Source organism: Thunnus maccoyii, chromosome 18 (assembly GCF_910596095.1).
Source record: "Thunnus maccoyii chromosome 18, fThuMac1.1, whole genome shotgun sequence".
NCBI classification, from domain to species: Eukaryota; Metazoa; Chordata; class Actinopteri; order Scombriformes; family Scombridae; genus Thunnus; species Thunnus maccoyii.
The window spans coordinates 29,207,161-29,234,807 of NC_056550.1; the positions used below are offsets into that span (position 1 = coordinate 29,207,161).

Here is a 27,647-nt window from a genome sequence, read left to right on the forward strand (position 1 = left end):
TTGGAGGATCAGGGACAAGTTCCCTGATCCTCCAAAGACATTACACTGGTTTCACACCTGGCCTCTGCGTTTCCCTCCAGGTCCTCTGGAACGTCCACACAGTATCTCAGGTACTCACACACCTGCCTGTTCATCATCAAGGCATCAAATCATCTCATATTTATTTGTTACATTTCTGATATTTTATTTATTTTATACTTGTTCTATATATTTTCTATATTTATATATTTTCTGGATAATTATTAAACTTTTTGTTTATATATTCACATTTGTTCAACTTAACTGTGCAAGTTTACCAAATAAAAGATATTCATCAGATGTGCTGTGGTAACTGCAATGACAAACATTAATATATACTTATACAATGACAGTATTTCCCTGCAGTCAGTATATTCTCATTACCACTTCCACCATTAATTTATATTGTCATTATTTATATTTATAAAGCAACATAAAACAGTAGTGAAGTTGGAATACCACTGATCCTCAGAACAGGGCACTGTAGTACATGTTATGGATTAATTTTCATTGCCACTTCAGGTTATGTTAACTGTAATTCACTAGTTTGAACCACAAAATAAAAATATAAAATACAACACTAAGAATAACGACATTTGTAATAAAAATATATCTTATTTAACAGAAACATTTTTGGACATCCTTTTCAATCTGGACAATGAAAGGATAACATAAACATGCAGCTTTTACTGTTCAAACAAACATTTTGACAGCTTATTCTGTGTTCTTCATAGTTGACTGATAAAGACAGAACAATCTATCAAATCATTAGTGTATTTGAACACTAAAAGCAGTGTGATTAAACTTATCTGATCCCCTTCCAGCACTCAAATTGCTGCACATATAATAGCTGACATGGGTCAGACCAAAACCACACCAAAGGTATTCAATTTACTGCTCTGGATGAAGATGCGCTCATGGCAGGAACAACACCCATGATTCACTGGCACTGCTGTTCCTCATCTGCTCCAGGAGCTGTGTGTAGAGCAGCAGCTGCAGGGAAAACTGCTTCTGTGGAAGACAGTACCATTACACATAGAGATAATTTACTATTTCATACATTTTATACAGTTGTACATGTGAAAATAGTGCTATTTAACCAAAACCACACCAAAGGTATTCAATTTACTGCTCTGGATGAAGATGCGCTCATCGCAGGAACAACACCCATGATTCACTGGCACTGCTGTTCCTCATCTGCTCCAGGAGCTGTGTGTAGAGCAGCAGCCGCAGGGAAAACTGCTTCTGTGGAAGACAGTACCATTACACATAGAGATAATTTACTATTTCATACATTTTATACAGTTGTACATGTGAAAATAGTGCTATTTAACCAAGAGTAGGACTTACAGGGTAAGTTAATACGCTACATAGGCAAACAAATGTGTATCACTTACCTAGACCTCTCCTGACTTGGTCTGCAATACTTCTGATATGGCGGGTGTGAATGTCACAGACATGGTGAATAATGCCAACCCATAGTGCCTGAGTAAAATAAAACAGCACAAATGAATGAACCTATTATAAATCATCTATCTATCTATCTATCTATCTATCTATCTATTTATCTAATGTGCTCACCAGAAACTGTTCAATCTTATTCCATGCAGATTTTCATACCAACAACAGACTAGATCAGATTATTTAATTGATTAACACACTTTCAGTCAGAGACGAGTAGCTATTCAGTGAAATCAACTTTTGTTGTCTTTGGTTGTAATAAAAACCAACGTACTCCCAGCCATCAATGGCACATGGTGAAATACCCCTGACCTATTACACAGTCACTTTAAGATGAAGATCAAGGCAATACCATGCATCGATGCTACAGGACCTCTCTCATAGCTGGAGAAACAACAGCAACATCAAGAAAATAAGTTCTTTATGACAGAGTCACAAACCCTTGTAATACATTATGTTATGTCCTAAGATGCTGGGAGCCTTGGCTGGCCTGGATAAACACACCAAAATAAATAACAGAAAAATTCTACTTCTGACTGATGAATGTAAAATTAAAACTCTGGTAGCAATTACATGTTTTTCAACATTGAAACGGGGAAAACGTTACTTGTGTTGGACTATAAGCTAACTTTGCCCCCCAATGTGTACATATACTCCTAAATTACAAATTAGGAGCAAACAATGAAATCATGGAGCACTGTGAAAAAAAAAAAATTATATATATATATATATATATATATATATATATATATATATATATATAAATTCACAGAATGTATTAATTCGTTGATGAGCAGACTTCTCCTCAGTTTATCTTTCACACTAATTCATTACTCTGACTACCGTGTTTACCACATTACCAGCGCTAAATATCTTAGTTATCAGTCAATGTGTTGTCTAACTGTCACAGAAAATTAATCAGTCGTTGGGTTATTAGCACAACGTTGCTTCCCTGTTGTCTCTTGTCAGACCACCAGCTCCATGAGAGGCACAAACCGAAGCTAAAGTGTGCTAATATTTAACGTTATGTGGCGGCGTTTCTTTTCAGGGAAATTAATGTACTGCTAATAAACATTGTACATCATCTAGGTTTTGAACCATAACCAGCGGGGCAAAATAAATATACATTACACTCTTACCTGTCCAGCAGTAAACAGGAAGCTTCGGCGTCAGTCTGCAAACATTTCTTTCATCAGGGATTTCCATCTGGGTTTATTCTCATTTTATGCCGTTGCTTGTCCCGATTTTGTTTAGCTTCTTGGTGTTTTTTTTTCAAGGAGCCTACTCCAAAACACAAACCACAGATAGCACACTGACTAAATCCACAAATTATAGTGTTTATTAAGCATTTACAAAGTGGGGGTGTATTAACTTTTATCAATTTTAATAACACAAAAATCTTAACTTCTTCTTTCAGGACTGCAATACCATAATACAGTCCCCTCCGAAAGTATTGGAACAGCAAGGCAAATTCCCTTTTTTTTGTTGTTCACTGAAGACATTTGGGTTTAAGATCAAAAGATGAGTATGAGACAAGAGTTCAGACTGTCAGCTTTTATTTCCTGGTATTTACATTTAGATGTGTTAAACAACTGAGGATATATCACCATTTGTATTACACCACAGCATTTTTAGGTGAGCAAAAGTAAAGGAACAAACAATCTTAAAGTAAATAACATTTAATATTTATTTGGTGGCATAACCCTTGCTTGCAATAACTGCCTCAAGCCTGCGACCCATTGACATCACCAAACTGTTGCATTCTTCATTTGTGATGCTACTCCAGGCTTTTACCGCAGCTTCTTTCAGTTCTTGTTTGTTTTTTGGGGGGTTTCTCTCTTCAGTCTCCTCTTCAGGGGGTGAAATGCATGCTCTATTGGGTTACGGTCAGGTGATTGACTTGGCCAGTCTAAAACCTTCCACTTTTTTCCCCTGATGAAGTCCTTTGTTTTGTTGGCAGTGTGCTTTGGGTCATTGTCCTGCTGCGTGATAAAATTCCTCCCGATTAGTTTGGATGCATTTCTCCACAAATTGGCAGACAAAATGCTTCTGTACACTTTGGAATTCATTCTGCTGCTACCATCATCAGTTACATCATCAATAAATATTAATGAGCCTGTTCCAGAAGTGGCCATGCACGCCCAAGCCATGACGTTACCTCCACCATGCTTCACAGATGAGCTTGTATGCTTCGGATCATAAGCAGCTCCTTTCTTTCTCCACACTTTGGCCTTTCCATCACTTTGGTAGAGATTAATCTTGGTCTCGTCAGTCTATAAGATTGTGTTCCAGAACTTTTGCGGCTCATCTCTGTACTTCTTTGCAAATTTCAATCTGGCCTTCCGATTCTTACTGCTGATGAGTGGTTTGCATCTTGTGGTATGGCCTCTATATTTCTGCTCTCGGAGTCTTCTTCGAACAGTGGATTGTGATACCTTCACCCCTGCACTGTGGAGGTCATTGGTGATGTGACTTACTGATGTTTTGGGGTTTTTCTTCGCAGCTCTCACAATATTTCTGTCATCAACTACTGTTGTTTTCCTTGGCCGACCTGTTCGACATCTGTTGCTCAGTACACCAGTAGTTTCTTTCTTTTTCAGGACATTCCAAATTGTTGTGCTTGCTATGCTCAATGTTTGTCCAATGGCTCTGATTGATTTTCCTTCTTTTCTCAGCTTCAAAATGGTTTGCTTTTCTCCCATGGATAGCTCTCTGGTCTTCATGATGGTTTATCCTCTTTAACAAGAAATGCAGTGTTTATAGGTTTAAACCCAGGCCAAAAAGTAGACTAGTCATGCAGAGCTATTTAATGTTTGAACAATCAACCTTAAAGGCAACACCTGGTCAACAAGAAACACCTGTCAGTCACATGTTCCAATAGTTTTGCTCACTTGAAAAATGGGTGGGTTCAAACAAAGGGTGGTATGTCCTGAGTTGTTTAATGCATCTACATGTAAATACCAGGAAATAAAAGCCGACATTCTGAACTCTTGTCTCATATTCATCTTTTGATCTTAAACCCAAATGTCTTCAATGAACAACAAAAACAAGGGAATTTGCCTTGCTGTTCCAATACTTTTGGAGGGGACTGTATGCTCTTTTCAATTTTCAGGTGACAACTACTGCAAAACCCTTGGGACCAAATTATGTAACACTGACAATTGGAGAGTTAATTGGAGAGTTAAAAGAACATAAGAACCGTAGGGTTGTTAGGCAGATGAATCACAGCCTAACCAAAAATGTTTTAGAGCATAGAAATACCAAAAGACACCAAGCTGTACTACTGGTACCCTGTCATGTTGCACAGCGCATGAAAATGGCATGAACTGGTGAAAATAATTAGCTCCAATAGAAAAATATTAGGCCATGATATGTATGGTAGGCTAATGGTACATAATTTGGCCGATCTGACCAGAACAGATTTGTGTCAATAACAATAACTTTACTTCAACCACGAATGAAACAGGCCACTGTTTATTGTGTGAGAATAAGCTATCAATTACATTTCTAGTCTCATATATGTTCATGTTTAGAAGATACTGTCTTTCTGTTTGCCATTGCTCTGCCCTCAGATACAATCCTAAAACTGTATTATAAATCATTTTATCATCAAATCAATTAAAAGAAAGAACCAAACAAGACATATTAAAAACATATTGGGTCAATAAATAGTGCTGAAAAAAACTGGCCCATTGTTCAACCTAATTACCACAATACCAGACCCCTGGTCTATGGTATTGTGGTGCTAGTGTGCTCTCACACATCTCACACATCTTTGTGCACATGGAAGATGCAACTAAAACAGGGACCCACTCATACAAACATTGCTTGATAGCCACTAATAGTGATCAAAAACTCCACAGGATACCTTTAAATTTTTATTTCATTCTGAAAGTTGGAGCTAGCAAAGATTTTTAGATTTCTTAGATGGTAATAAGGCATCAAAAAGATCTGCTGCTCCCTCATTTGTAAACCATTATTTATTTTGATCTGTACTGAATGTAAAACATATTTGAAAAGTCTTCCTGATATTGACTAAAGATATTGTACCCACATCTCTGTTATCTCAAAAATCTTTGACCTCTCTATTATTCTGTATTTCTACATCTAAATGCAAACTGTAGACAAACACTTCTTAAGGATCTTTTACTGCACTTTTTGAAAGTATTGTGTGGACATAGCACATTGTGCTGTAAGCTGTTATCACATATCACACATGTAACTGTAGAGAAATTATTTCTTATATTTTCTTCAGATCATAGACTCATTTTTTTTTACTTTTTTAAAGAATTAGAAGCACACATATAATTAGTAAAAAGGTCTGTTGCTAAGTTAAATTTGCCACATCTACAGCTGAGGTTGGTCTACCAGGTCTCTGTTGCAGGTTCATATACTGATCTTTGCAGCAAGTGTGAATTGATCCTGTCATAGTTCCCTTGGTTTGGCTGATCCAGTCAGATATTTTGCTCCCCACCATCCCAAACCACCCTGACCACCCAATTTTCCTCTAAAATTGTATCCCAACAACAAAACAAGAAAAGCAAAACAATGTGAATAACAAAAAGGCTTGTTTATTTTAAAAAGAAGCGTTTATACTGAACACAACTTTGCAGTAACACTGGTTACAGATGTGTCATGTTCAAATTCTGCTGGACACTTTATCTGTGGTAAATATGCGAAGCGTGGACACTTTGCATCTGCATCTTCCCCTACACAGCGTCAACACAGTGAAGCAATACTTTATCATACGCCAGATAAGATCGAGCACATGAAAAACTTTCCATTAAAGCAAGAATTGCAAGGGATACGATATATGGTTATATCTGACAAATGATGTAAGCATTCAGAGAGCAATCTTGTGACACTCGCCAGACGCCGTTTTCTGACAGCATGGTGCAGCCCGTATCCCCGACAGATCCGTTTGGCTGCCCTTCACCCCATTTGGTGAAGGTCAGACGACGGTTTTTCATATCTGTCTCAAAATGACCCTCTGCTTTTTTATTGTTGACATAGATCCAGACCATTTTGTCCTCTTCACCAAACAGCTGAGTCAGTGCGCTGTTCTCCTCCTCGTTCCTGGGCAAAGCCAGCTCTAAGTCTTGTTGGGAGCAGAACTCGATGGCCTGGGAGAAAGAGCCTCTCTCCTTGTTTGACACAAAGTATTTCTGACCAACTCTCCGGACAAAGTCATGGTTCACAGCTGAAAAAAAGAAAACAACATGCCTGATATCAGAAATATATGGAACCCCCCCAAACATAATATTCTTTTATCTTGTGCACATAACATATGGATATTGCTGGCACAAGTGATCCATTTTGTTTGCTCCAGTAATTATCTTGTGGACACGACACGCAATCTTGTGAGCACAAGATAATAACTTAGAAACTAATACTCTGAAGTTGTGATGAACAAGATAAAACATATCATCTCTCTATATACAAACACAGATACATTAATATTAGTGAAGCCAACTATTGCAACATTTCACTTTCTCAGACAACAAGACGGGATAATCATACATCAGAAATACTTCACTTCCTGTAACACTCACTTGTAGTTCTTGAATATGATACTTACCCAGCTCCAACTTAGAAAAGCTTTTCTTTAAGGCTTCAAGGTCCTGGTCAACAAAGTCAAGTAGATCTGGATCAAACAAATTAAATACAGTTACTGCCAATAAGTTGGACCTCACATCTGTCACCAGATTGTTACAGATGACAATGACAGACAGTCATTCATTTTTACTGACCATGACAGCAGACCAAAGCTAGTAAACCAATCACACATGGACACAATAGCAGGTACACCTTACAATATAATACAGTCCAATACAAAGGCCTTCAATATCTTCTGCCTGTATTAAGTGTACACACTTTTTGTGCAAGATTTGTGTTGAAATTTGAGGTCTGAAATGACTCAACGATCAACAGAAAATTCATTAAAACCCATTTTACATTGATGAATCGTTTTGTCATTTATCAAACAAAATCATAACTGGTTAATTCCTTGATGCCAGTGTCTCTGACTGAATAAAGACAATTGAATATTACATTAAGCTGCATTAAGCTGGGGGACTTGCAAGAGACAATTATTAAAAAGAAGAAGATATCCTGACTTTTAGTGCCAATATAGGTCAACCTCCAAAAATACTGAAACTCTCACTTCTCACAGTACAACTCAGTGTGTCTTTAATTAGACCCTCTGTGCCTGATCAATGCCCACATCTTTCAAATTCCAAGTCCTCAGTTTGTAACAGGCTCTCTGATAAACATCTGAAATTAGAAACCAAGATAACCCTGATGACATTCCCTGTTATTTTCTCAGACTTTTCAATGCCCCTTTTAAACACATGTAACTGTTTTCACAGACTGTGTAGTACTTATCGTGATGAGGACACTGATCTCCATGTGTAAAATTGGGGGTGTATCTCTATAAATGCATTGTATTTTAATATTTACATACTATGGCCTCAAAATATAACCAAGTTGAAGTAATATCACACAGAAACAACCTAAACAAAAATCAAACAGTCAAGCTTCAGGAAGGTACTGTTGCTGAACTGAATTCGTACATGTGTTTACCTTTCTGTGTGTGTTTGTGTGTTTACACATTATCTGACTAGACTTGTGTGTTCATGCGTTCTGAAATTTGCTTAAGATGTACTATTACTGCATTAGGGAAAAGACAAACTGTAATTGTTCAGCTGATGAAAATAATTCAGTACAATTTATATATATATTGTTTAAAGTTTAAAAAGTTATATAACCTCGTCCACACATTACAGCAGGTCCATCACGTCCACGGGCTCCAGGGAATCCAGTGGGTCCAGGATATCCAGCAGGTCCCGCCCGTCCTTGTTCCACAAAAGAGCAGGGAAAGAGACATAAAACAAGATTCATAATACATAGCAAAGATTATGCTTGTTGTTTATTTGAAAAAAAATCTATGGATGAAAAATTGACGTAATTGCAATGCTCAGATGATTAGGGGGGAAATGACAGTATTTAGCCTGAGCATGGTGCCGGAGGAAAAGCCATGCTGTAACCTGAAGTCATAAGGGTTTATCCTCTGATTAGCATGAATGTATTCAGAGATTTGAATATCAGTCTTCTGTGACAGCTGACACACACACAGAGTGAAGAATAAGGAAGGTGACATGAAAGGATCTGGGGAGGTTTGAGAGAGGTTTCAGGATTGTAGCTAAAAGCAAACTCATCTGACTGTCCAACTGGTAGGGTTGCCAGATTGTAGAAAACAAATCATTGAAGTGTAGACCTAATGTTGTAAGGAGCATGATAGCAGTGAAGTTGCACCCACACCAGGTTTCCCAGGAGATTTTGTCTCACCTGGGGGACCAGGAGGACCAGGAGGACCAGGAGGACCTGGAAGCTGACTGTAGCCAACAGGAGCCATCAGGCAGAGGACGCAGAGCAGGAGACACAGCCTCATCTTGTGAATGCAAAACTTCCACAACTTATTCTGGTTGCAGAAAGCGAGCAAGATTTTCTGATGCAGTGATTAGAAAAACATTACTTAAACATTACTGGTAACCTGTTTGTCTTTGTAATCAGTAATACATCCCACTGGAATCAAAATGTTCTTAAACATATTCTCTGAATACATATTTGAAATATAGTTAAGGATTTTCCTATTTTCAGGCCCCACAAGGAATAGTATTTCATCATAATGTACATCCATTAATTTAAAGTCTATAAAATTAAATCAAAGGTGTTCTGCTCAGTCTGTAGCAAAGTAAGAATTACCACTTCATTACAAATGATATGACTCTAATAGTTCCAGCTGGTTGTGATACTTCAGGAAAAACTGATGAAATTTTCAGGGCAATTAAAGCATCTCAATAACACTAAATCTAGTACCAAAACGTAATAAACAGAAAGGAACTCACCGTATAAACCAGGAGTGATCTGCAGGATATTCCACTTTTTTACTGCCTCCAAAGAAAAATGACCAAGAATGTGTTTCGAGCTTATGTGTGAGAAACTTAGTCCAGAGTGAACAACGGATGTCGTGGTTTATGTTGACGATATCATGTGGTATATGATACAGAAGATAGAAGAAAAGCTGAGTCTTAGAGCCTCCTTCAAGTTTAACCAGTAGTTCTGTGAGACTGCAGAGCTTATTGTGGAAGGATTTCCTTTCAAATGAACTCACAAACAATATTTCTCTATAATTAAATAAATAATAAATTACAAGTACGTTAACACACTGTACAGTACATCAGGGGCACCGGATTCATTACAGAAGTGCGGGGGCCAAAAAGTTTCTGTGTGTGTGTTTCGCGGACACAGACGCACTCCACATGTGCGCACTAATAAACATGGTTGCAACTTGATAACTTTCCAGAGTTGTGAATATTACTGCTGTGCAGTGTTTTTCTGATCAGTCTTTAAACCCAATAATCTGTTACTCCAACCTGCTGCTGGATCATATTTCATCGTCTCACCGACACTTTAAACAACACGCCTGCACCAACGCAGCCCCTTATTGTTTTACACAGGACTGCTTTTTCACCATAAGGGCTTCTTTATTACAAACAATTCCGCCATACAAACCTGGAATCTGTGTAACAGCTGATCTCTTTATATAAAGTCAATGGTGTGGATTAGTAGCAGAACACTGAACATTAATTACCGTCAGATCCTGACTGATCCTTTTAATGAAGTTACCGTTGTTGTGCCACGTGCGTAAATGCGCACATCGCTTTAAAGATGCACTTACCGTTTCTGCTGCTGTGGGATGCTGCAGGTGTTTAATAAAGTCAAAGGAAAGAAACTGATGCACAGCAGCTGTGAGCAACAAACAGAACATCAGTACTGATGTTTCTGCAAAATCCCGGATACAATCAGTGACACCTGAACAACATTCATGTTAAATCCAGACATTAATCTGACACGTCTCAGACCTGCCTGAGTCATATCAATAACTGTATTTTGACATTTGGCATTTCAGTAGATTATGTTATAGATGCGAAATACTAGAGAAGTAAAAGAAGCAAAAGGAAGTTGGTTTGTGATTGTGGAGAGCTCTGTGTGCGCGCATCTCTGCTAATTGAAGCCGCGCAATTTGAGGCTTTTGTGCTCTCTGCAGTTTTCATTATGGACCGATCTGTGTGCTGAAATGTGACTAAAGCCTGAAACACTAGAAACAGCAACTTCACTGCCTGTAATACATCAATGGCCTGTATGCATCTTCTTATGTGCACCGCCATATTTCTCCCTCTCCTCCTGTCGCTCCACATTAAGTTCCACTCTGTTACATTAAAATACCGGTTTTGAGGAGCACAAATATACGGGGCTCACACCATCCGGGGCTGAAGCAGTGGCAGCCCCGGACCCAAAGCTTTGGCACCGCGCTCACAGCTGTTGTGTTCACAAATGAAATGCGCACTTTCTATCGTAAGTGTTGCAATATAGGGGCATTTGAGGGGACATAGTGGGGAGCCAATGGCCCCCTACTTCCAGCGCCAGTGCAGTACATACATGCAGTCACTTTAACATCAAACTGAGATATGAATTCTCTCCTTATGTAAAGATATATAATCAATGAAGATACTGCAGCTATTTTGTATATTTTTCAAAACAGCCGATGTTACTGTAGGAGACATGCTGTCACATTCTGTGATGCACTATTGATTTAATATTGAACATATTTGTGGTGACTTCACGTAAGATTGAAGGTGCTTCACATGACAGTAGCTGAAATACATAAATGTAAGACTTTTCTCTTGGGTTTTTATTTTCCATTTTTCAACAAGCACACTTATCGTTGTATGTAGCCTATCATTAGCAATTCAAACCACACTGTCGCCACATTTAACATGAGGGAGGACTGTACAATTGTTATGGAATTCTCCATCATTAGGGGTTACAAGTTGGGTTACATTGGGTCAAGCTTGGCCTTGAGGTCACAATGTAATTCTTAAGCAGTCTCCTTGAGACTCCAGCTGTCTGTGATGTTTTGGGGAGGGCAGAAACCTCTCTGATAGAGGGTATATCAGCATTGCCATGGTTACCAAGGTCAGAGGAGGCTTTCCTTGACAACACAGATAAGTGGATGACACAGTCAGATATTCACACCAAAACTGCTGACATTCCATGCAACGTGACAAACCAATGAGACTAATTTTTCATATTGTAGGCTGATAAAGACTAGGACTCGGACCATCAGAGGACAGAACGGAAAGAGACAGCACCGGAGTAGAACACTCTGGTGTTTACTGTTTTCGGTTCTCTGCTTGGCCAAGTGCTTCGATAAACATTCTCAACTTTAAGACATCAAGGGCTTGTGTGCACTTTTCTCCACTGAGGTGCTGACCATCACTCAGAAATATCCACAACAACAGTTAAAGATATCCTGTGTAGTTTTCTTGTAAAGATCTTTGTTGAGCCACTGCTGCATTACTTTGTGCATTACTGCTGCCACCAACTGTCACCAAGTCAGTAGAATAACGTGAAACCAGTGGAAGGACTGTGTTGTGTAAGTGGCAACTACCATGGCTTGAGGCTGAAGTCAATGCGGAAGCACCTTACAGGTTTGGAGACTCATAGCAGATTTGATGTCTGCTGTGTGGGCGTTGATTGACAGCTGTGATTGACAGTTGGCTCACCTGCTGCTCTCCCCAGCTCTGGGACTCACACTGAGTCGGACTATTGTGGCGATATTTCACTAAGTTTAATGTCACTTAATAATGATACCTGCTCTGTTAGCATAATTTAGCTAAAAAAGCTAACTTAAGCCCAAGTGTGCACCACACTGTATTTCTCAGGGGGTGGGGGGTAGGGCTGTAGTCTCCTGGTCGACTGGTCGATTAGTTGGTCGATATGCTCTCGTCACACTAAATTCTTATTGGTCGAATAATCTCTGTGTTACTGTAATAAGGAGAGAAGTGCTACATCAGTAGCCTTCCAGGATTAATCCATTATTTCCTGCGGCGGGAGGGACAGACTAACAAATTACCTGTGAAAACGGGGGTGTATTCAAAACACCCCTGTTGTTTTCACAACTTTTAACTCTTCCAACCTGACGGAGACTGCTGGGTCTAACTGGACTCAACGTTTACTGAACGTTTACTGAATGTTTACTGAATCAGCATCTGAATCTAACAGTTAATACATGCTAAAAAGTCACATCTGTTGTTTTCCAAGTGCTGGAAAAGTGAAGGGAGTTAGCTCCAAAGTTAGCAACAATAGGTTAGCCTAACCTGAAGAGGCAAAACGGAGAAATGTGAGTTCACTGTGCACTCTGTCCCATTACTTCACCCCCCCAACCCACCCACAAATAATCGATTAGGTGAAGATAATAAACAATTTCAGTTGACCAAGATTTATTTGGTTGACTACAGCCCTACTGAGGTGTGTTTCCAGAGCGTGAAAGGCAACACCCCACACTCCTTACTTAGAAGGTCCTGGCTCCAAACAGAAAATATCACGCCGACCGTTTCTTCAACACCCAAGGAATGCTGGTCCATAAAGTGAGAGCCAGAACCAGACCATCTAAACAACCTCCTGCAAACAGAAAGAATCAGATAAGGAACCCCCCATCTCCTGCATGGTCACCAAACCAGACCACTGACCCAAACTATCTTTGATCTGTCAAGCTTCAAGAGCCAACAAGATAGGAAGACCAATTCACACCCCAGTGTAAATTAAGAGCACCATTTTGATAAACAACCCCCACCTAAGAGCCAGACACACACAGAGACGAACTGGCACCAAACTTTAATCCCACTGTGGATTTTGATTCAGGACTTGAATGACCAACCCAAGAACTGATCACTGGGCAAACCAGCATAAGGCACAAGACATGCTGCACTATATGCCATGCCCATTCGCACACACACACGCATACACACACGCTCACACACACACACACCCTCAAATGACATGGACCTCTGCCGTTTGCAGTCAGATCAAGAAGAACAAAGGACCGTGAAACCCATGGACTTACAAATGTAGTTTTGGATCCTGTGTAAGGATAATTGTATCCCCATAAAATCATAAAGATATTTGAGTGCACAAATTCCTACATATTTTGGTGGAGAATGCGGGCAAGGTTTAAACTGATTTGCAATCACAACAAGCATTTGTATCAGGTTCATATATTACATTCTGTTTATTACTGTGCTGTGGCTTAAAGTCTGTTACTGTTTTGCTGCATAAAATGAGAGTGATCTCAGAGTCAATTCAGAAACAGGCCTGGACAGGATCCCATACAAGGGGTAAGCAGACCACAGTCTAACAGCCAATGTCCAAAAGGACACATAGAGGATAAGTAACTGCAGTCGTTATGTTTAGCAGACAATAAGGTTGTCTGTCAGTTAAGGGGTATGTAAGGACAGATTCGGGCGAGATTCCCCGTCTATTAAGTCCTAGGGCCCTTCTTTATTAGCCAGCTTGAATGTATACTACAAGTCTCTAGTTCATTACAAGACTGTGCTATATACTCCCCTTGACCATTAGCTTTGCTGTTTAATGGTTACTCTCTGTACTAGCTCAGGAAGAGAAAAGGCTAGACAGGAAAGCATAGAACACATGCAGAAGCTGTGTAATGCTGTGTGGCTAGAATTTAGCCTTATTTGGGAGTTTTAGTTCTTCTGATCCGTCGTGATCTGGAGTGACAATTTGTAGATTGCATGCATTGGTAAAGTGAGTGTAGACTCATTTTGATTAATTCCAGGTTCTCTGCTTGGCATATGCGCAGGGCAACACCGCACTGAACGTCATCTTGTTTTCAATTAGAGGTCAATAAAGCTAAGCAGTCTAGACAGACAGGCCAGCAGTGACCTGTATGTGTTAGTGCCCTCTCATGACAGAGTCAGAGAGTGATTATTCATTTACAGTTTCACCTTAACTGTAAAAGTGAGACCTCATTTTAAAGTGATGACAATTAGAGCTGTTTTTCTTTGGTCATAGATTAAAGAAGAGCACAGCCTAATTTTGAGGAATTATTGAATTCCAGTCAGAATAAAGCAATTTTGCATGGCATTTAACTTGCCTCTATGCTAATTCTGTCTTGTAGTGATTCCAAGAATTGCTTACTTTTCAGTACTCAGAAATTTGCACGTTGTAACCCATAGCCTAGCGCTGATACAAGCATTCAGTGCTAGTGTCTCACCACAAGCTTAAAGGTCCAGTGTGTAATATGTGTGGTATTTAGCAGCCTCTAACGGTGAGGTTCTAGATTGAAGCACTCACCCCTCCCCTCCCTAAGACTTTGGCGAGGTTCCAGAAGTTACGGTAGCCTTCAAGGACAAGAAGCTATTTGCTGAAGATGTCATCGTCCACAACAACTTTGAGCATTTCTAACAAGTCAAGCGATGAGGTGAATATGTATTTAGTTATTTAGTCTATAGTACTATAGGTTATAGCTCACAAGTAAGATAGAAATTATGAGTTTATTGTTTTGGTAATACAAGCTAACATTAGCAACGTCATGCTAAACAAAACTTACATTATTTTATTCTAAAGTTACGCATTATTGATAGCGAGATAGCGTTGGCAGGATAACGTTACATATTCTATTATCCGTTTGCAGAGTCAAGTACTGGAGGTTAGAGGGAGAGGAAGAGGGCGAGTTAGCGGTGCTGCTGCAGGCAGGACCAGGCGAGGGAGGAGAGCAAACACCGGCACCGCGGAAGCAGGGGAAGAGGCTGGAAGCCCTCCAAAGGGACCAAAGCGACTGAGGTTTGTGACGTTATTTATACAATTATTTTATCATATTCCTACTCGATCTGCATGATATTAAAAATGCCAATACAACGCAAAGTTGTATTTGTAGTCTGTATAGTTTGATGTGTTATCAGTGTAACGTGAGTCAGTAGCCCCTTTTACACAGCCCGTTCAAGGCGGGAATACTGCGCCTGTAATCCGTCTCGCTGTTCTGTTTAGCCCGTATTCAGACCAAATCAGGTGGCGCAGTGCACAGCTGCAGGGTTGAAGAGGTGTGTGCGTATGTTTGTGCTTTAGAAGCTAACCGCTGTGAAACAATCAGAAAATAACCGTTTATTGATCTGATTCACCAGCTTCATCACTAACGTTACTAGCGCCCCCTCTCTTCATTCACCCTCTAGGTCACTCGACCACAGCTGCTCTCTCTCTCTCTTTCTCTCGTCTTTTTAAAATGAGTCGGGAAGCCGACAGAAAAGTCCAACTTTACTTTTAACGTTATCAAACGAAGAGAGATGTCCTCCCCTCGGATCCTCTTTACGGCTATAATGCAGGTTTTCCTTATAAAAGAGGCTACTGAAAACATCAGCGACACTACTGAATGATTATATAAATACTATATAGGAACAGTATCGAGCAGCAATATTTTGACTTTATTTAAAAATAATGGTATTGTTGTAGACATGTCTGGGAACACTGGACAGCCTACAATCCATATTCTGCACTACCATTACCATATTTCCAACATATCATGAAACTTATAACCTATAAAGCCTTATCTGTGTTTTTCCTGTGTTTTATTTTTTCAGAAACTTCTTGAAGAGATGACCTTGGAGGAGCACAGGCAGCTCACCAGTGAACTGCTTCAGAGGCAGCCAGGGCTCATTTTTGATGCCTTGATGATGCATCAGTGCAGGCATGGTGTCCCACTGTGTGCTGGAGTGCCAGGGGTACCATGGTGTACTTGTAGTAACTGTACAGACATGCCTACGGACCGGGAGAGGAAATGCTGTGGCCAGTACCCTGCAGATTGTGTGAGCCTAATACCGCACTTCCCCCAGTACTGTCTTGAAAATGCTTTTTATGCATTCACAGGCGGTACTGGGAGGACATTATTGTATTTGGCCAAACCAGGAAGCCTGGGGTTGACAACCGGGAGTACCTTTATGCTGCCTATAGACATTTCATCTATTGACAGCATGGCTCTTTAGGCCAGGAAAACCGACTTGTCATCCTCACTTGCTGTGTTTGGAGGATCAGGGACAAGTTCCCTGATCCTCCAAAGACATCACACTGGTTTCACACCTGGCCTCTGCGTTTCCCTCCAGGTCCTCTGGAACGTCCACACAGTATCTCAGGTACTCACACACCTGCCTGTTCATCATCAAGGCATCAAATCATCTCATATTTATTTGTTACATTTCTGATATTTTATTTATTTTATACTTGTTCTATATATTTTCTATATTTATATATTTTCTGAATAATTATTAAACTTTTTGTTTATATATTCACATTTGTTCAACTTAACTGTGCAAGTTTACCAAATAAAAGATATTCATCAGATGTGCTGTGGTAACTGCAATGACAAACATATTAATATATATTTATACAATGACAGTATTTCCCTGCAGTCAGTATATTCTCATTACCACTTCCACCATTAATTTATATTGTCATTATTTATATTTATAAAGCAACATAAAACAGTAGTGAAGTTGGAATACCACTGATCCTCAGAAAAGGGCACTGTAGTACATGTTATGGATTAATTTTCATTGCCACTTCAGGTTATGTTAACTGTAATTCACTAGTTTGAACCACAAAATAAAAATATAAAATACAACACTAAGAATAACAACATTTGTAATAAAAATATATCTTATTTAACAAAAACATTTTTGGACATCCTTTTCAATCTGGACAATGAAAGGATAACATAAACATGCAGCTTTTACTGTTCAAACAAACATATTGACAGCTTATTCTGTGTTCTTCATAGTTGACTGATAAAGACAGAACAATCTATCAAATCATTAGTGTATTTGAACACTAAAAGCAGTGTGATTAAACTTATCTGATCCCCTTCCAGCATTCAAATTGCTGCACATATAATAGCTGACATGGGTCAGACCAAAACCACACCAAAGGTATTCAATTTACTGCTCTGGATGAAGATGCGCTCATGGCAGGAACAACACCCATGATTCACTGGCACTGCTGTTCCTCATCTGCTCCAGGAGCTGTGTGTAGAGCAGCAGCCGCAGGGAAAACTGCTTCTGTGGAAGACAGTACCATTACACATAGAGATAATTTACTATTTCATACATTTTATACAGTTGTACATGTGAAAATAGTGCTATTTAACCAAGAGTAGGACTTACAGGGTAAGTTAATACGCTACATAGGCAAACAAATGTGTATCACTTACCTAGACCTCTCCTGACTTGGTCTGCAATACTTCTGATATGGCGGGTGTGAATGTCACAGACATGGTGAATAATGCCAACCCATAGTGCCTGAGTAAAATAAAACAGCACAAATGAATGAACTTATTATAAATCATCTATCTATCTATCTATCTATCTATCTATCTATTTATCTAATGTGCTCACCAGAAACTGTTCAATCTTATTCCATGCAGATTTTCATACCAACAACAGACTAGATCAGATTATTTAATTGATTAACACACTTTCAGTCAGAGACGAGTAGCTATTCAGTGAAATCAACTTTTGTTGTCTTTGGTTGTAATAAAAACCAACGTACTCCCAGCCATCAATGGCACATGGTGAAATACCCCTGACCTATTACACAGTCACTTTAAGATGAAGATCAAAGCAATACCATGCATCGATGCTACAGGACCTCTCTCATAGCTGGAGAAACAACAGCAACATCAAGAAAATAAGTTCTTTATGACAGAGTCACAAACCCTTGTAATACATTATGTTATGTCCTAAGATGCTGGGAGCCTTGGCTGGCCTGGATAAACACACCAAAATAAATAACAGAAAAATTCTACTTCTGACTGATGAATGTAAAATTAAAACTCTGGTAGCAATTACATGTTTTTCAACATTGAAACGGGGAAAACGTTACTTGTGTTGGACTATAAGCTAACTTTGCCCCCCAATGTGTACATATACTCCTAAATTACAAATTAGGAGCAAACAATGAAATCATGGAGCACTGTGAAAAAAAAAAATATATATATATATATAAATATATATATATATATATATATATATATATATATAAATTCACAGAATGTATTAACTCGGTGATGAGCAGACTTCTCCTCAGTTTATCTTTCACACTAATTCATTACTCTGACTTACGGTCTTTACCACATTACCAGCGCTAAATATCTTAGTTATCAGTCAATGTGTTGTCTAACTGTCACAGAAAATTAATCAGTCGTTGGGTTATTAGCACAACGTTGCTTCCCTGTTGTCTCTTGTCAGACCACCAGCTCCATGAGAGGCACAAACCGAAGCTAAAGTGTGCTAATATTTAACGTTATGTGGCGGCGTTTCTTTTCAGGGAAATTAATGTACTGCTAATAAACATTGTACATCATCTAGGTTTTGAACCATAACCAGCGGGGCAAAATAAATATACATTACACTCTTACCTGTCCAGCAGTAAACAGGAAGCTTCGGCGTCAGTCTGCAAACATTTCTCTCATCAGGGATTTCCATCTGGGTTTATTCTCATTTTATGCCGTTGCTTGTCCCGATTTCGTTTAGCTTCTTCGTGTTTTTTTTTCAAGGAGCCTACTCCAAAACACAAACCACAGATAGCACACTGACTAAATCCACAAATTATAGTGTTTATTAAGCATTTACAAAGTGGGGGTGTATTAACTTTTATCAATTTTAATAACACAAAAATCTTAACTTCTTCTTTCAGGACTGCAATACCATAATACAGTCCCCTCCGAAAGTATTGGAACAGCAAGGCAAATTCCCTTTTTTTTGTTGTTCACTGAAGACATTTGGGTTTAAGATCAAAAGATGAGTATGAGACAAGAGTTCAGACTGTCAGCTTTTATTTCCTGGTATTTACATTTAGATGTGTTAAACAACTGAGGATATATCACCATTTGTATTACACCACAGCATTTTTAAGTGAGCAAAAGTAAAGGAACAAACAATCTTAAAGTAAATAACATTTAATATTTATTTGGTGGCATAACCCTTGCTTGCAATAACTGCCTCAAGCCTGCGACCCATTGACATCACCAAACTGTTGCATTCTTCATTTGTGATGCTACTCCAGGCTTTTACCGCAGCTTCTTTCAGTTCTTGTTTGTTTTTTGGGGGGTTTCTCTCTTCAGTCTCCTCTTCAGGGGGTGAAATGCATGCTCTATTGGGTTACGGTCAGGTGATTGACTTGGCCAGTCTAAAACCTTCCACTTTTTTCCCCTGATGAAGTCCTTTGTTTTGTTGGCAGTGTGCTTTGGGTCATTGTCCTGCTGCGTGATAAAATTCCTCCCGATTAGTTTGGATGCATTTCTCCGCAAATTGGCAGACAAAATGCTTCTGTACACTTCGGAATTCATTCTGCTGCTACCATCATCAGTTACATCATCAATAAATATTAATGAGCCTGTTCCAGAAGTGGCCATGCACGCCCAAGCCATGACGTTACCTCCACCATGCTTCACAGATGAGCTTGTATGCTTTGGATCATAAGCAGCTCCTTTCTTTCTCCACACTTTGGCCTTTCCATCACTTTGGTAGAGATTAATCTTGGTCTCGTCAGTCCATAAGATTGTGTTCCAGAACTTTTGCAGCTCATTTCTGTACTTCTTTGCAAATTTCAATCTGGCCTTCCGATTCTTACTGCTGATGAGTGGTTTGCATCTTGTGGTATGGCCTCTATATTTCTGCTCTCGGAGTCTTCTTCGAACAGTGGATTGTAATACCTTCACCCCTGCACTGTGGAGGTCGTTGGTGATGTGACTTACTGATGTTTTGGGGTTTTTCTTCGCAGCTCTCACAATATTTCTGTCATCAACTACTGTTGTTTTCCTTGGCCGACCTGTTCGACGTCTGTTGCTCAGTACACCAGTAGTTTCTTTCTTTTTCAGGACATTCCAAATTGTTGTGCTTGCTATGCTCAATGTTTATACAATGGCTCTGATTGATTTTCCTTCTTTTCTCAGCTTCAAAATGGTTTTCTTTTCTCCCATGGATAGCTCTCTGGTCTTCATGATGGTTTTTCCTCTTTAACAAGAAATGCAGTCTTTATAGGTTTAAACCCAGGCCAAAAAGTAGACTAGTCATGCAGAGCTATTTAATGTTTGAACAATCAACCTTAAAGGCAACACCTGGTCAACAAGAAACACCTGTCAGTCACATGTTCCAATAGTTTTGCTCACTTGAAAAATGGGTGGGTTCAAACAAAGGGTGGTATGTCCTGAGTTGTTTAATGCATCTACATGTAAATACCAGGAAATAAAAGCCGACATTCTGAACTCTTGTCTCATATTCATCTTTTGATCTTAAACCCAAATGTCTTCAATGAACAACAAAAACAAGGGAATTTGCCTTGCTGTTCCAATACTTTTGGAGGGGACTGTATGCTCTTTTCAATTTTCAGGTGACAACTACTGCAAAACCCTTGGGACCAAATTATGTAACACTGACAATTGGAGAGTTAATTGGAGAGTTAAAAGAACATAAGAACCGTAGGGTTGTTAGACAGATGAATCACAGCCTAACCAAAAATGTTTTAGAGCATAGAAATGCCAAAAGACACCAAGCTGTACTACTGGTACCCTGTCATGTTGCACAGCGCATCAAAATGGCATGACCTGGTGAAAATAATTAGCTCCAATAGAAAAATATTAGGCCATGATATGTATGGTAGGCTAATAATGCATAATTTGGCTGATCTGACCAGGGGTCCGTTTCACAAAGCAGGTTTAGTGAAAACTCAGGGTCTGTTAACCCTGAAATGAGGGAAACTCTGAGTTTTCCGTTTCAAAAAGGGAGGTAACTCAAACCAGAGAAAGAGGGATAACTCTAGCCTGTTTCACAGAGAGGGGTAACTTAAGCTCTCGGTCAGTTACCGTAGTAACAGACTCTATGAACCTAACCTGGTTGGGGCCAGGTTTTTCTCAATGAACCTCGAGTTTCTCTCAGTCTCCGCCCTCTTTCAGAGCCACACACTCCATTTGATTTCCTCATTCATTCAGTCAGCAGGCGAGTTTTGGCGTAGCCTAGTTCTGCCGTCTATCATTTAAACAAATCATTAAAAAAATCAGAGTCAGTATATTAGAAGTCCATTAGGCACAGTAAGTGGCAACTTTTTCACTAATATGGCATGTCCTTTTGATAACGATCCCATGGATGAAGGTGCAGCATTACTGCGCAGAGAATTAAATATTCGTTGAGAGATGGTTATCAGACTGCGCATAGATGTTCTAGCATTTCCAGACAATTATCTTTTTGAGCGGTACCGTTTCACGTCACAGTCCATCATCTACATACACAACCTAATCCGTCCTTACATTTGCAACATTACCAATCGTAGTCATGCTCAAACATCCCAGCAGATATTGTGTGTTGCGCTGCGTTTCTTTGCAAACGGAAGTTTTTTGTTCAATGTCAAAGCCAGCCACTGGCCTTTCTATAGTCTGGCTGAGGGCCAGCTCCTCTGCCTCCGTTAGAGGTGGCGGTGCTGGACCACCACCCGTTTTACGGACATCTACCTTCTTTCTGTTGGCTGAGTGGAAGTCTGTGTTAATTTAAATAGGATTAATTATTTAACAGAACATGATGTAGGCTAGATGAGAAGACATTTATGTATGTGAAACCAGCATTATGTTGGGGATAAAACAGCTGCACAGTCAAACAGCCACTTAATATTTACTTTACAATGTAAAACATGATCAAAATGAGGTTCCCCCATGAGATTATGTCATGGTTTTACTTGTTTGAACAATGTTTTTATATTTCATCCTAAACTGCTGCCAGGTGCGCTTCTCCCTCGCGGGATTGGACCTAAATGAAATAAATTAATAGGCGACCAATCAAGCAGTTTTCCTCTGTAATATTATTGTGATTACAAAGGACTACATTTAAACTTACGCATTGACCCGAGCAGCGATGTTCTCCCACGCCGTCTCCCTCTCTTTTGCAGCTGCAGCGGTGTTGCACTTCTTTCTGGAAACATGCTCAAACTCGCCGTATTATCGCATTAAGATTTCTAATTCTGGTGGGGCGAAAAAAGCAGCCCTCCTCTTCCCCGTTGCCATGGTGACTCGTTGAATCGGGGCTCCATTGATGCTGGCTTTTTATAGTTGTGGTGCACGCGCTTAACTCCAGGTGAAACTACTCCGAGTTGAATAAACTGACTCAAATCAGCTGTTCTGGAACCGGAAACTCAGAGTTTCTTATCTCAGAGTAGATCAACTCAGAGTTCAGGATTAGACTCAGAGTTTGTTGAACCTGCTTTGTGAAACGGACCCCAGAACAGATTCGCATCAATAACAATAACTTTACTTCAACCACGAATGAAACAGGCCACTGTTTATTGTGTGAGAGTAAGCTATCAATTACATTTCTAGTCTCCTATATGTTCATGTTTAGAAGATACTGTCTCTCTGTTTGCCATCGCTCTGCCCTCAGATACAATCCTAAAACTGTATTATAAATCATTTTATCATCAAATCAATTAAAAGAAACAAACAAACAAGACATATTAAAAACATATTGAGTCAATAAATAGTGCTGAAAAAAACTGGCCCATTGTTCAACCTAATTACCACAATACCAGACCCCTGGTCTATGGTATTGTGGTGCTAGTGTGCTCTCACACATCTCACACATCTTTGTGCACATGGAAGATGCAACTAAAACAGGGACCCACTCATACAAACATTGCTTGATAGCCACTAATAGTGATCAAAAACTCCACAGGATACCTTTAAATTTTTATTTCATTCTGAAAGTTGGAGCTAGCAAAGATTTTTAGATTTCTTAGATGGTAATAAGGCATCAAAAAGATCTGCTGCTCCCTCATTTGTAAACCATTATTTATTTTGATCTGTACTGAATGTAAAACATATTTGAAAAGTCTTTCTGATATTGACTAAAGATATTGTACCCACATCTCTGTTATCTCAAAAATCTTTGACCTCTCTATTATTCTGTATTTCTACATCTAAATGCAAACTGTAGACAAACACTTCTTAAGGATCTTTTACTGCACTTTTTGAAAGTATTGTGTGGACATAGCACATTGTGCTGTAAGCTGTTATCACATATCACACATGTAACTGTAGAGAAATTATTTCTTATATTTTCTTCAGATCATAGACTCATTTTTTCAACTTTTTTAAAGAATTAGAAGCACACATACGATTATTTAAAATGTCTGTTGCTAAGTTAAATTTGCCACATCTACAGCTGAGGTTGGTCTACCAGGTCTCTGCTGCAGGTTCATATACTGATCTTTGCAGCAAGTGTGAATTGATCCTGTCATAGTTCCCTTGGTTTGGCTGATCCAGTCGGATATTTTGCTCCCCACCATCCCAAACCACCCTGACCACCCAATTTTCCTCTAAAATTTTATCCCAACAACAAAACAAGAAAAGCAAAACAATGTGAATAACAAAAAGGCTTGTTTATTTTAAAAAGAAGCGTTTATACTGAACACAACACTGGTTACAGATGTGTCATGTTCAAATTCTGCTGGACACTTTATCTGTGGTAAATATGCGAAGCGTGGACACTTTGCATCTGCATCTTCCCCTACACAGCGTCAACACAGTGAAGCAATACTTTATCATACGCCAGATAAGATCGAGCACATGAAAAACTTTCCATTAAAGCAAGAATTGCAAGGGATACGATATATGGTTATATCTGACAAATGATGTAAGCATTCAGAGAGCAATCTTGTGACACTCGCCAGACGCCGTTTTCTGACAGCATGGTGCAGCCCGTATCCCCGACAGATCCGTTTGGCTGCCCTTCACCCCATTTGGTGAAGGTCAGACGACGGTTTTTCATATCTGTCTCAAAATGACCCTCTGCTTTTTTATTGTTGACATAGATCCAGACCATTTTGTCCACTTCACCAAACAGCTGAGTCAGTGCGCTGTTCTCCTCCTCGTTCCTGGGCAAAGCCAGCTCTAAGTCTTGTTGGGAGCAGAACTCCATGGCCTGGGAGAAAGAGCCTCTCTCCTTGTTTGACACAAAGTATTTCTGACCAACTCTCCGGACAAAGTCGTGGTTCACAGCTGAAAAAAAGAAAACAACATGCCTGATATCAGAAATATATGGAACCCCCCCAAACATAATATTCTTTTATCTTGTGCACATAACATATGGATATTGCTGGCACAAGTGATCCATTTTGTTTGCTCCAGTAATTATCTTGTGGACACGACATGCAATCTTGTGAGCACAAGATAATAACTTAGAAACCAATACTCTGAAGTTGTGATGAACAAGATAAAACATATCATCTCTCTATATACAAACAGATACATTAATATTAGTGAAGCCAACTATTGCAACATTTCACTTTCTCAGACAACAAGACGGGATAATCATACATCAGAAATACTTCACTTCCTGTAACACTCACTTGTAGTTCTTGAATATGATACTTACCCAGCTCCAACTTAGAAAAGCTTTTCTTTAAGGCTTCAAGGTCCTGGTCAACAAAGTCAAGTAGATCTGGATCAAACAAATTAAATACAGTTACTGCCAATAAGTTGGACCTCACATCTGTCACCAGATTGTTACAGATGACAATGACAGACAGTCATTCATTTTTACTGACCATGACAGTAGACCAAAGCTAGTAAACCAATCACACATGGACACAATAGCAGGTACACCTTACAATATAATACAATCCAATACAAAGGCCTTCAATATCTTCTGCCTGTATTAAGTGTACACACTTTTTGTGCAAGATTTGTGTTGAAATTTGAGGTCTGAAATGACTCAACGATTAACAGAAAATTCATTAAAACCCATTTTACATTGATGAATCGTTTGGTCATTTATCAAACAAAATCATAACTGGTTAATTCCTTGATGCCAGTGTCTCTGACTGAATAAAGACAATTAAATATTACATTAAGCTGCATTAAGCTGGGGGACTTGCAAGAGACAATTATTAAAAAGAAGAAGATATCCTGACTTTTAGTTCCAATATAGGTCAACCTCCAAAAATACTGAAACTCTCACTTCTCACAGTACAACTCAGTGTGTCTTTAATTAGACCCTCTGTGCCTGATCAATGCCCACATCTTTCAAATTCCAAGTCCTCAGTTTGTAACAGGCTCTCTGATAAACATCTGAAATTAGAAACCAAGATAACCCTGATGACATTCCCTGTTATTTTCTCAGACTTTTCAATGCCCCTTTTAAACACATGTAACTGTTTTCACAGACTGTGTAGTACTTATCGTGATGAGGACACTGATCTCCATGTGTAAAATTGGGGGTGTACCTCTATAAATGCATTGTATTTTAATATTTACATACTATGGCCTCAAAATATAACCAAGTTGAAGTAATATCACACAGAATCAACCTAAACAAAAATCAAACAGTCAAGCTTCAGGACGGTATTGTTGCTGAACTGAATTCGTACATGTGTTTACCTTTCTGTGTGTGTTTGTGTGTTTACACATTATCTGACTAGACTCGTGTGTTCATGCGTTCTGAAATTTGCTTTAGATGTACTATTACTGCATCCTGCATTTTAGGAAAAAGACAAACTGTAATTGTTCAGCTGATGAAAATAAATTCAGTACAATTTATATATATATTGTTTAAAGTTTAAGAAGTTATATAACCTCGTCCACACATTACAGCAGGTCCATCATGTCCATCAGCTCCAGGAGGTCCAGCAGGTCCCACCTCTCCTTGTTCCACAAAAGAGCAGGGAAAGAGACATAAAACAAGAGTCATAATACATAGCAAAGATTATGCTTGTTGTTTATTTGAAAAAAAAATCTATGGATGAAAAATTGACATAATTGCAATGCTCAGATGATTAGGGGGGGGAAATGACAGTATTTAGCCTGAGCATGGTGCCAGAGGAAAAGCCATGCTGTAACCTGAAGTCATAAGGGTTTATCCTCTGATTAGCATGAATGTATTCAGAGATTTGAATATCAGTCTTCTGTGACAGCTGACACACACACAGAGTGAAGAATAAGGAAGGTGACATGAAAGGATCTGGGGAGGTTTGAGAGAGGTTTCAGGATTGTAGCTAAAAGCAAACTCATCTGTCTGTCCAACTGGTAGGGTTGCCAGATTGTAGAAAACAAATCATTGAAATGTAGACCTAATGTTGTAAGGAGCATGATAGCAGTGAAGTTGCACCCACACCAGGTTTCCCAGGAGATTTTGTCTCACCTGGGGGACCAGGAGGACCAGGAGGACCAGGAGGACCTGGAGGACCTGGAAGCTGACTGTAGCCAACAGGAGCCATCAGGCAGAGGACGCAGAGCAGGAGACACAGCCTCATCTTGTGAATGCAGAACTTCCACGACTTATTCTGGTTGCAGAAAGCGAGCAAGATTTTCTGATGCAGTGATTAGAAAAACATTACTTAAACATTACTGGTAACCTGTTTGTCTTTGTAATCAGTAATACATCCCACTGGAATCAAAATGTTCTTAAACATATTCTCTGAGTACATATTTGAAATATAGTTAAGGATTTTCCTATTTTCAGGCCCCACAAGGAATAGTATTTCATCATAATTTACATCCATTAATTTAAAGTCTATAAAATTAAATCAAAGGTGTTCTGCTCAGTCTGTAGCAAAGTAAGAATTACCACTTCATTACAAATGATATGACTCTAATAGTTCCAGCTGGTTGTGATACTTCAGGAAAAACTGATGAAATTTTCAGGGCAATTAAAGCATCTCAATAACACTAAATCTAGTACCAAAACGTAATAAACAGAAAGGAACTCACCGTATAAACCAGGAGTGATCTGCAGGATATTCCACTTTTTTACTGCCTCCAAAGAAAAATGACCAAGAATGTGTTTCGAGCTTATGTGTGAGAAACTTAGTCCAGAGTGAACAACGGATGTCGTGGTTTATGTTGATGATATCATGTGGTATATGATACAGAAGATAGAAGAAAAGCTGAGTCTTAGAGCCCCCTTCAAGTTTAACCAGCAGTTCTGTGAGACTGCAGAGCTTATTGTGGAAGGATTTCCTTTCAAATGAACTCACAAACAATATTTCTCTATAATTAAATAAATAATAAATTACAAGTACGTTAACACACTGTACAGTACATCAGGGGCGCCGGATTCATTACAGAAGTGCGGGGGCCAAAAAGTTTCTGTGTGTGTGTGTTTCGCGGACACAGACGCACTCCACATGTGCGCACTAATAAACATGGTTGCAACTTGATAACTTTCCAGAGTTGTGAATATTACTGCTGTGCAGTGTTTTTCTGATCAGTCTTTAAACCCAAT

At 39.2% G+C, this 27,647-nt stretch overlaps 2 protein-coding genes and 2 long non-coding RNA genes across 5 annotated transcripts; all 4 read right to left on the reverse strand.

Moving 5' to 3' along the window:
- Positions 1 to 1,162: 1,162 nt before the first annotated feature.
- Positions 1,163 to 2,666, reverse strand: LOC121884954. The gene is made up of 3 exons (XR_006092434.1): positions 2,619 to 2,666; positions 1,416 to 1,503; positions 1,163 to 1,263 (listed from the first exon to the last, which is right to left on the reverse strand). It is a non-coding gene; the product is annotated as an uncharacterized LOC121884954 (long non-coding RNA).
- Positions 2,667 to 6,030: 3,364 nt separating this feature from the next.
- On the reverse strand, positions 6,031 to 8,535 carry LOC121884730 (mannose-binding protein C-like). Its single transcript, XM_042393703.1, has 4 exons — positions 8,526 to 8,535; positions 8,247 to 8,333; positions 7,058 to 7,123; positions 6,031 to 6,679 (listed from the first exon to the last, which is right to left on the reverse strand). Exons 1-4 carry the CDS (start codon positions 8,533 to 8,535, stop codon positions 6,297 to 6,299), a joined length of 546 nt encoding a protein of 181 aa, XP_042249637.1. The 3' UTR covers positions 6,031 to 6,296.
- Positions 8,536 to 17,090: 8,555 nt separating this feature from the next.
- On the reverse strand, positions 17,091 to 18,925 carry LOC121884953. Its single transcript, XR_006092432.1, has 3 exons — positions 18,803 to 18,925; positions 17,597 to 17,684; positions 17,091 to 17,444 (listed from the first exon to the last, which is right to left on the reverse strand). It is a non-coding gene; the product is annotated as an uncharacterized LOC121884953 (long non-coding RNA).
- Positions 18,926 to 23,807: 4,882 nt separating this feature from the next.
- Positions 23,808 to 27,647, reverse strand: LOC121884947 (mannose-binding protein C-like). Of its 2 annotated transcripts, none has more exons than XM_042394076.1 (5): positions 27,134 to 27,647; positions 26,565 to 26,706; positions 26,000 to 26,068; positions 24,801 to 24,866; positions 23,808 to 24,424 (listed from the first exon to the last, which is right to left on the reverse strand). In XM_042394076.1, exons 2-5 carry the CDS (start codon positions 26,674 to 26,676, stop codon positions 24,042 to 24,044), a joined length of 630 nt encoding a protein of 209 aa, XP_042250010.1. In that variant the 5' UTR covers positions 26,677 to 26,706; positions 27,134 to 27,647; the 3' UTR covers positions 23,808 to 24,041. The 2 variants fall into 2 exon arrangements, with proteins under 2 accessions (XP_042250010.1, XP_042250011.1); XM_042394077.1 differs by having other exon boundaries at positions 26,565 to 26,733.

Bases quoted from the DNA above. Each gene is read 5' to 3' on its own strand.
- LOC121884730 (XM_042393703.1), bottom strand. The intron at 7,124-8,246 runs GTTATATAACTT...TGTTTGATCCAG, and splicing joins TGCTGTAATGTGTGGACGAG to ATCTACTTGACTTTGTTGAC. The intron at 6,680-7,057 runs GTAAGTATCATA...TCTTTTTTTCAG, and splicing joins CTTTTCTAAGTTGGAGCTGG to CTGTGAACCATGACTTTGTC.
- LOC121884947 (XM_042394076.1), bottom strand. From the start codon at position 26,676: ATGAGGCTGTGTCTCCTGCTCTGCGTCCTCTGCCTGATGGCTCCTGTT. The intron at 26,069-26,564 runs GTGAGACAAAAT...TTGTGGAACAAG, and splicing joins TGGTCCTCCTGGTCCCCCAG to GAGAGGTGGGACCTGCTGGA. The intron at 24,425-24,800 runs GTAAGTATCATA...TCTTTTTTTCAG, and splicing joins CTTTTCTAAGTTGGAGCTGG to CTGTGAACCACGACTTTGTC.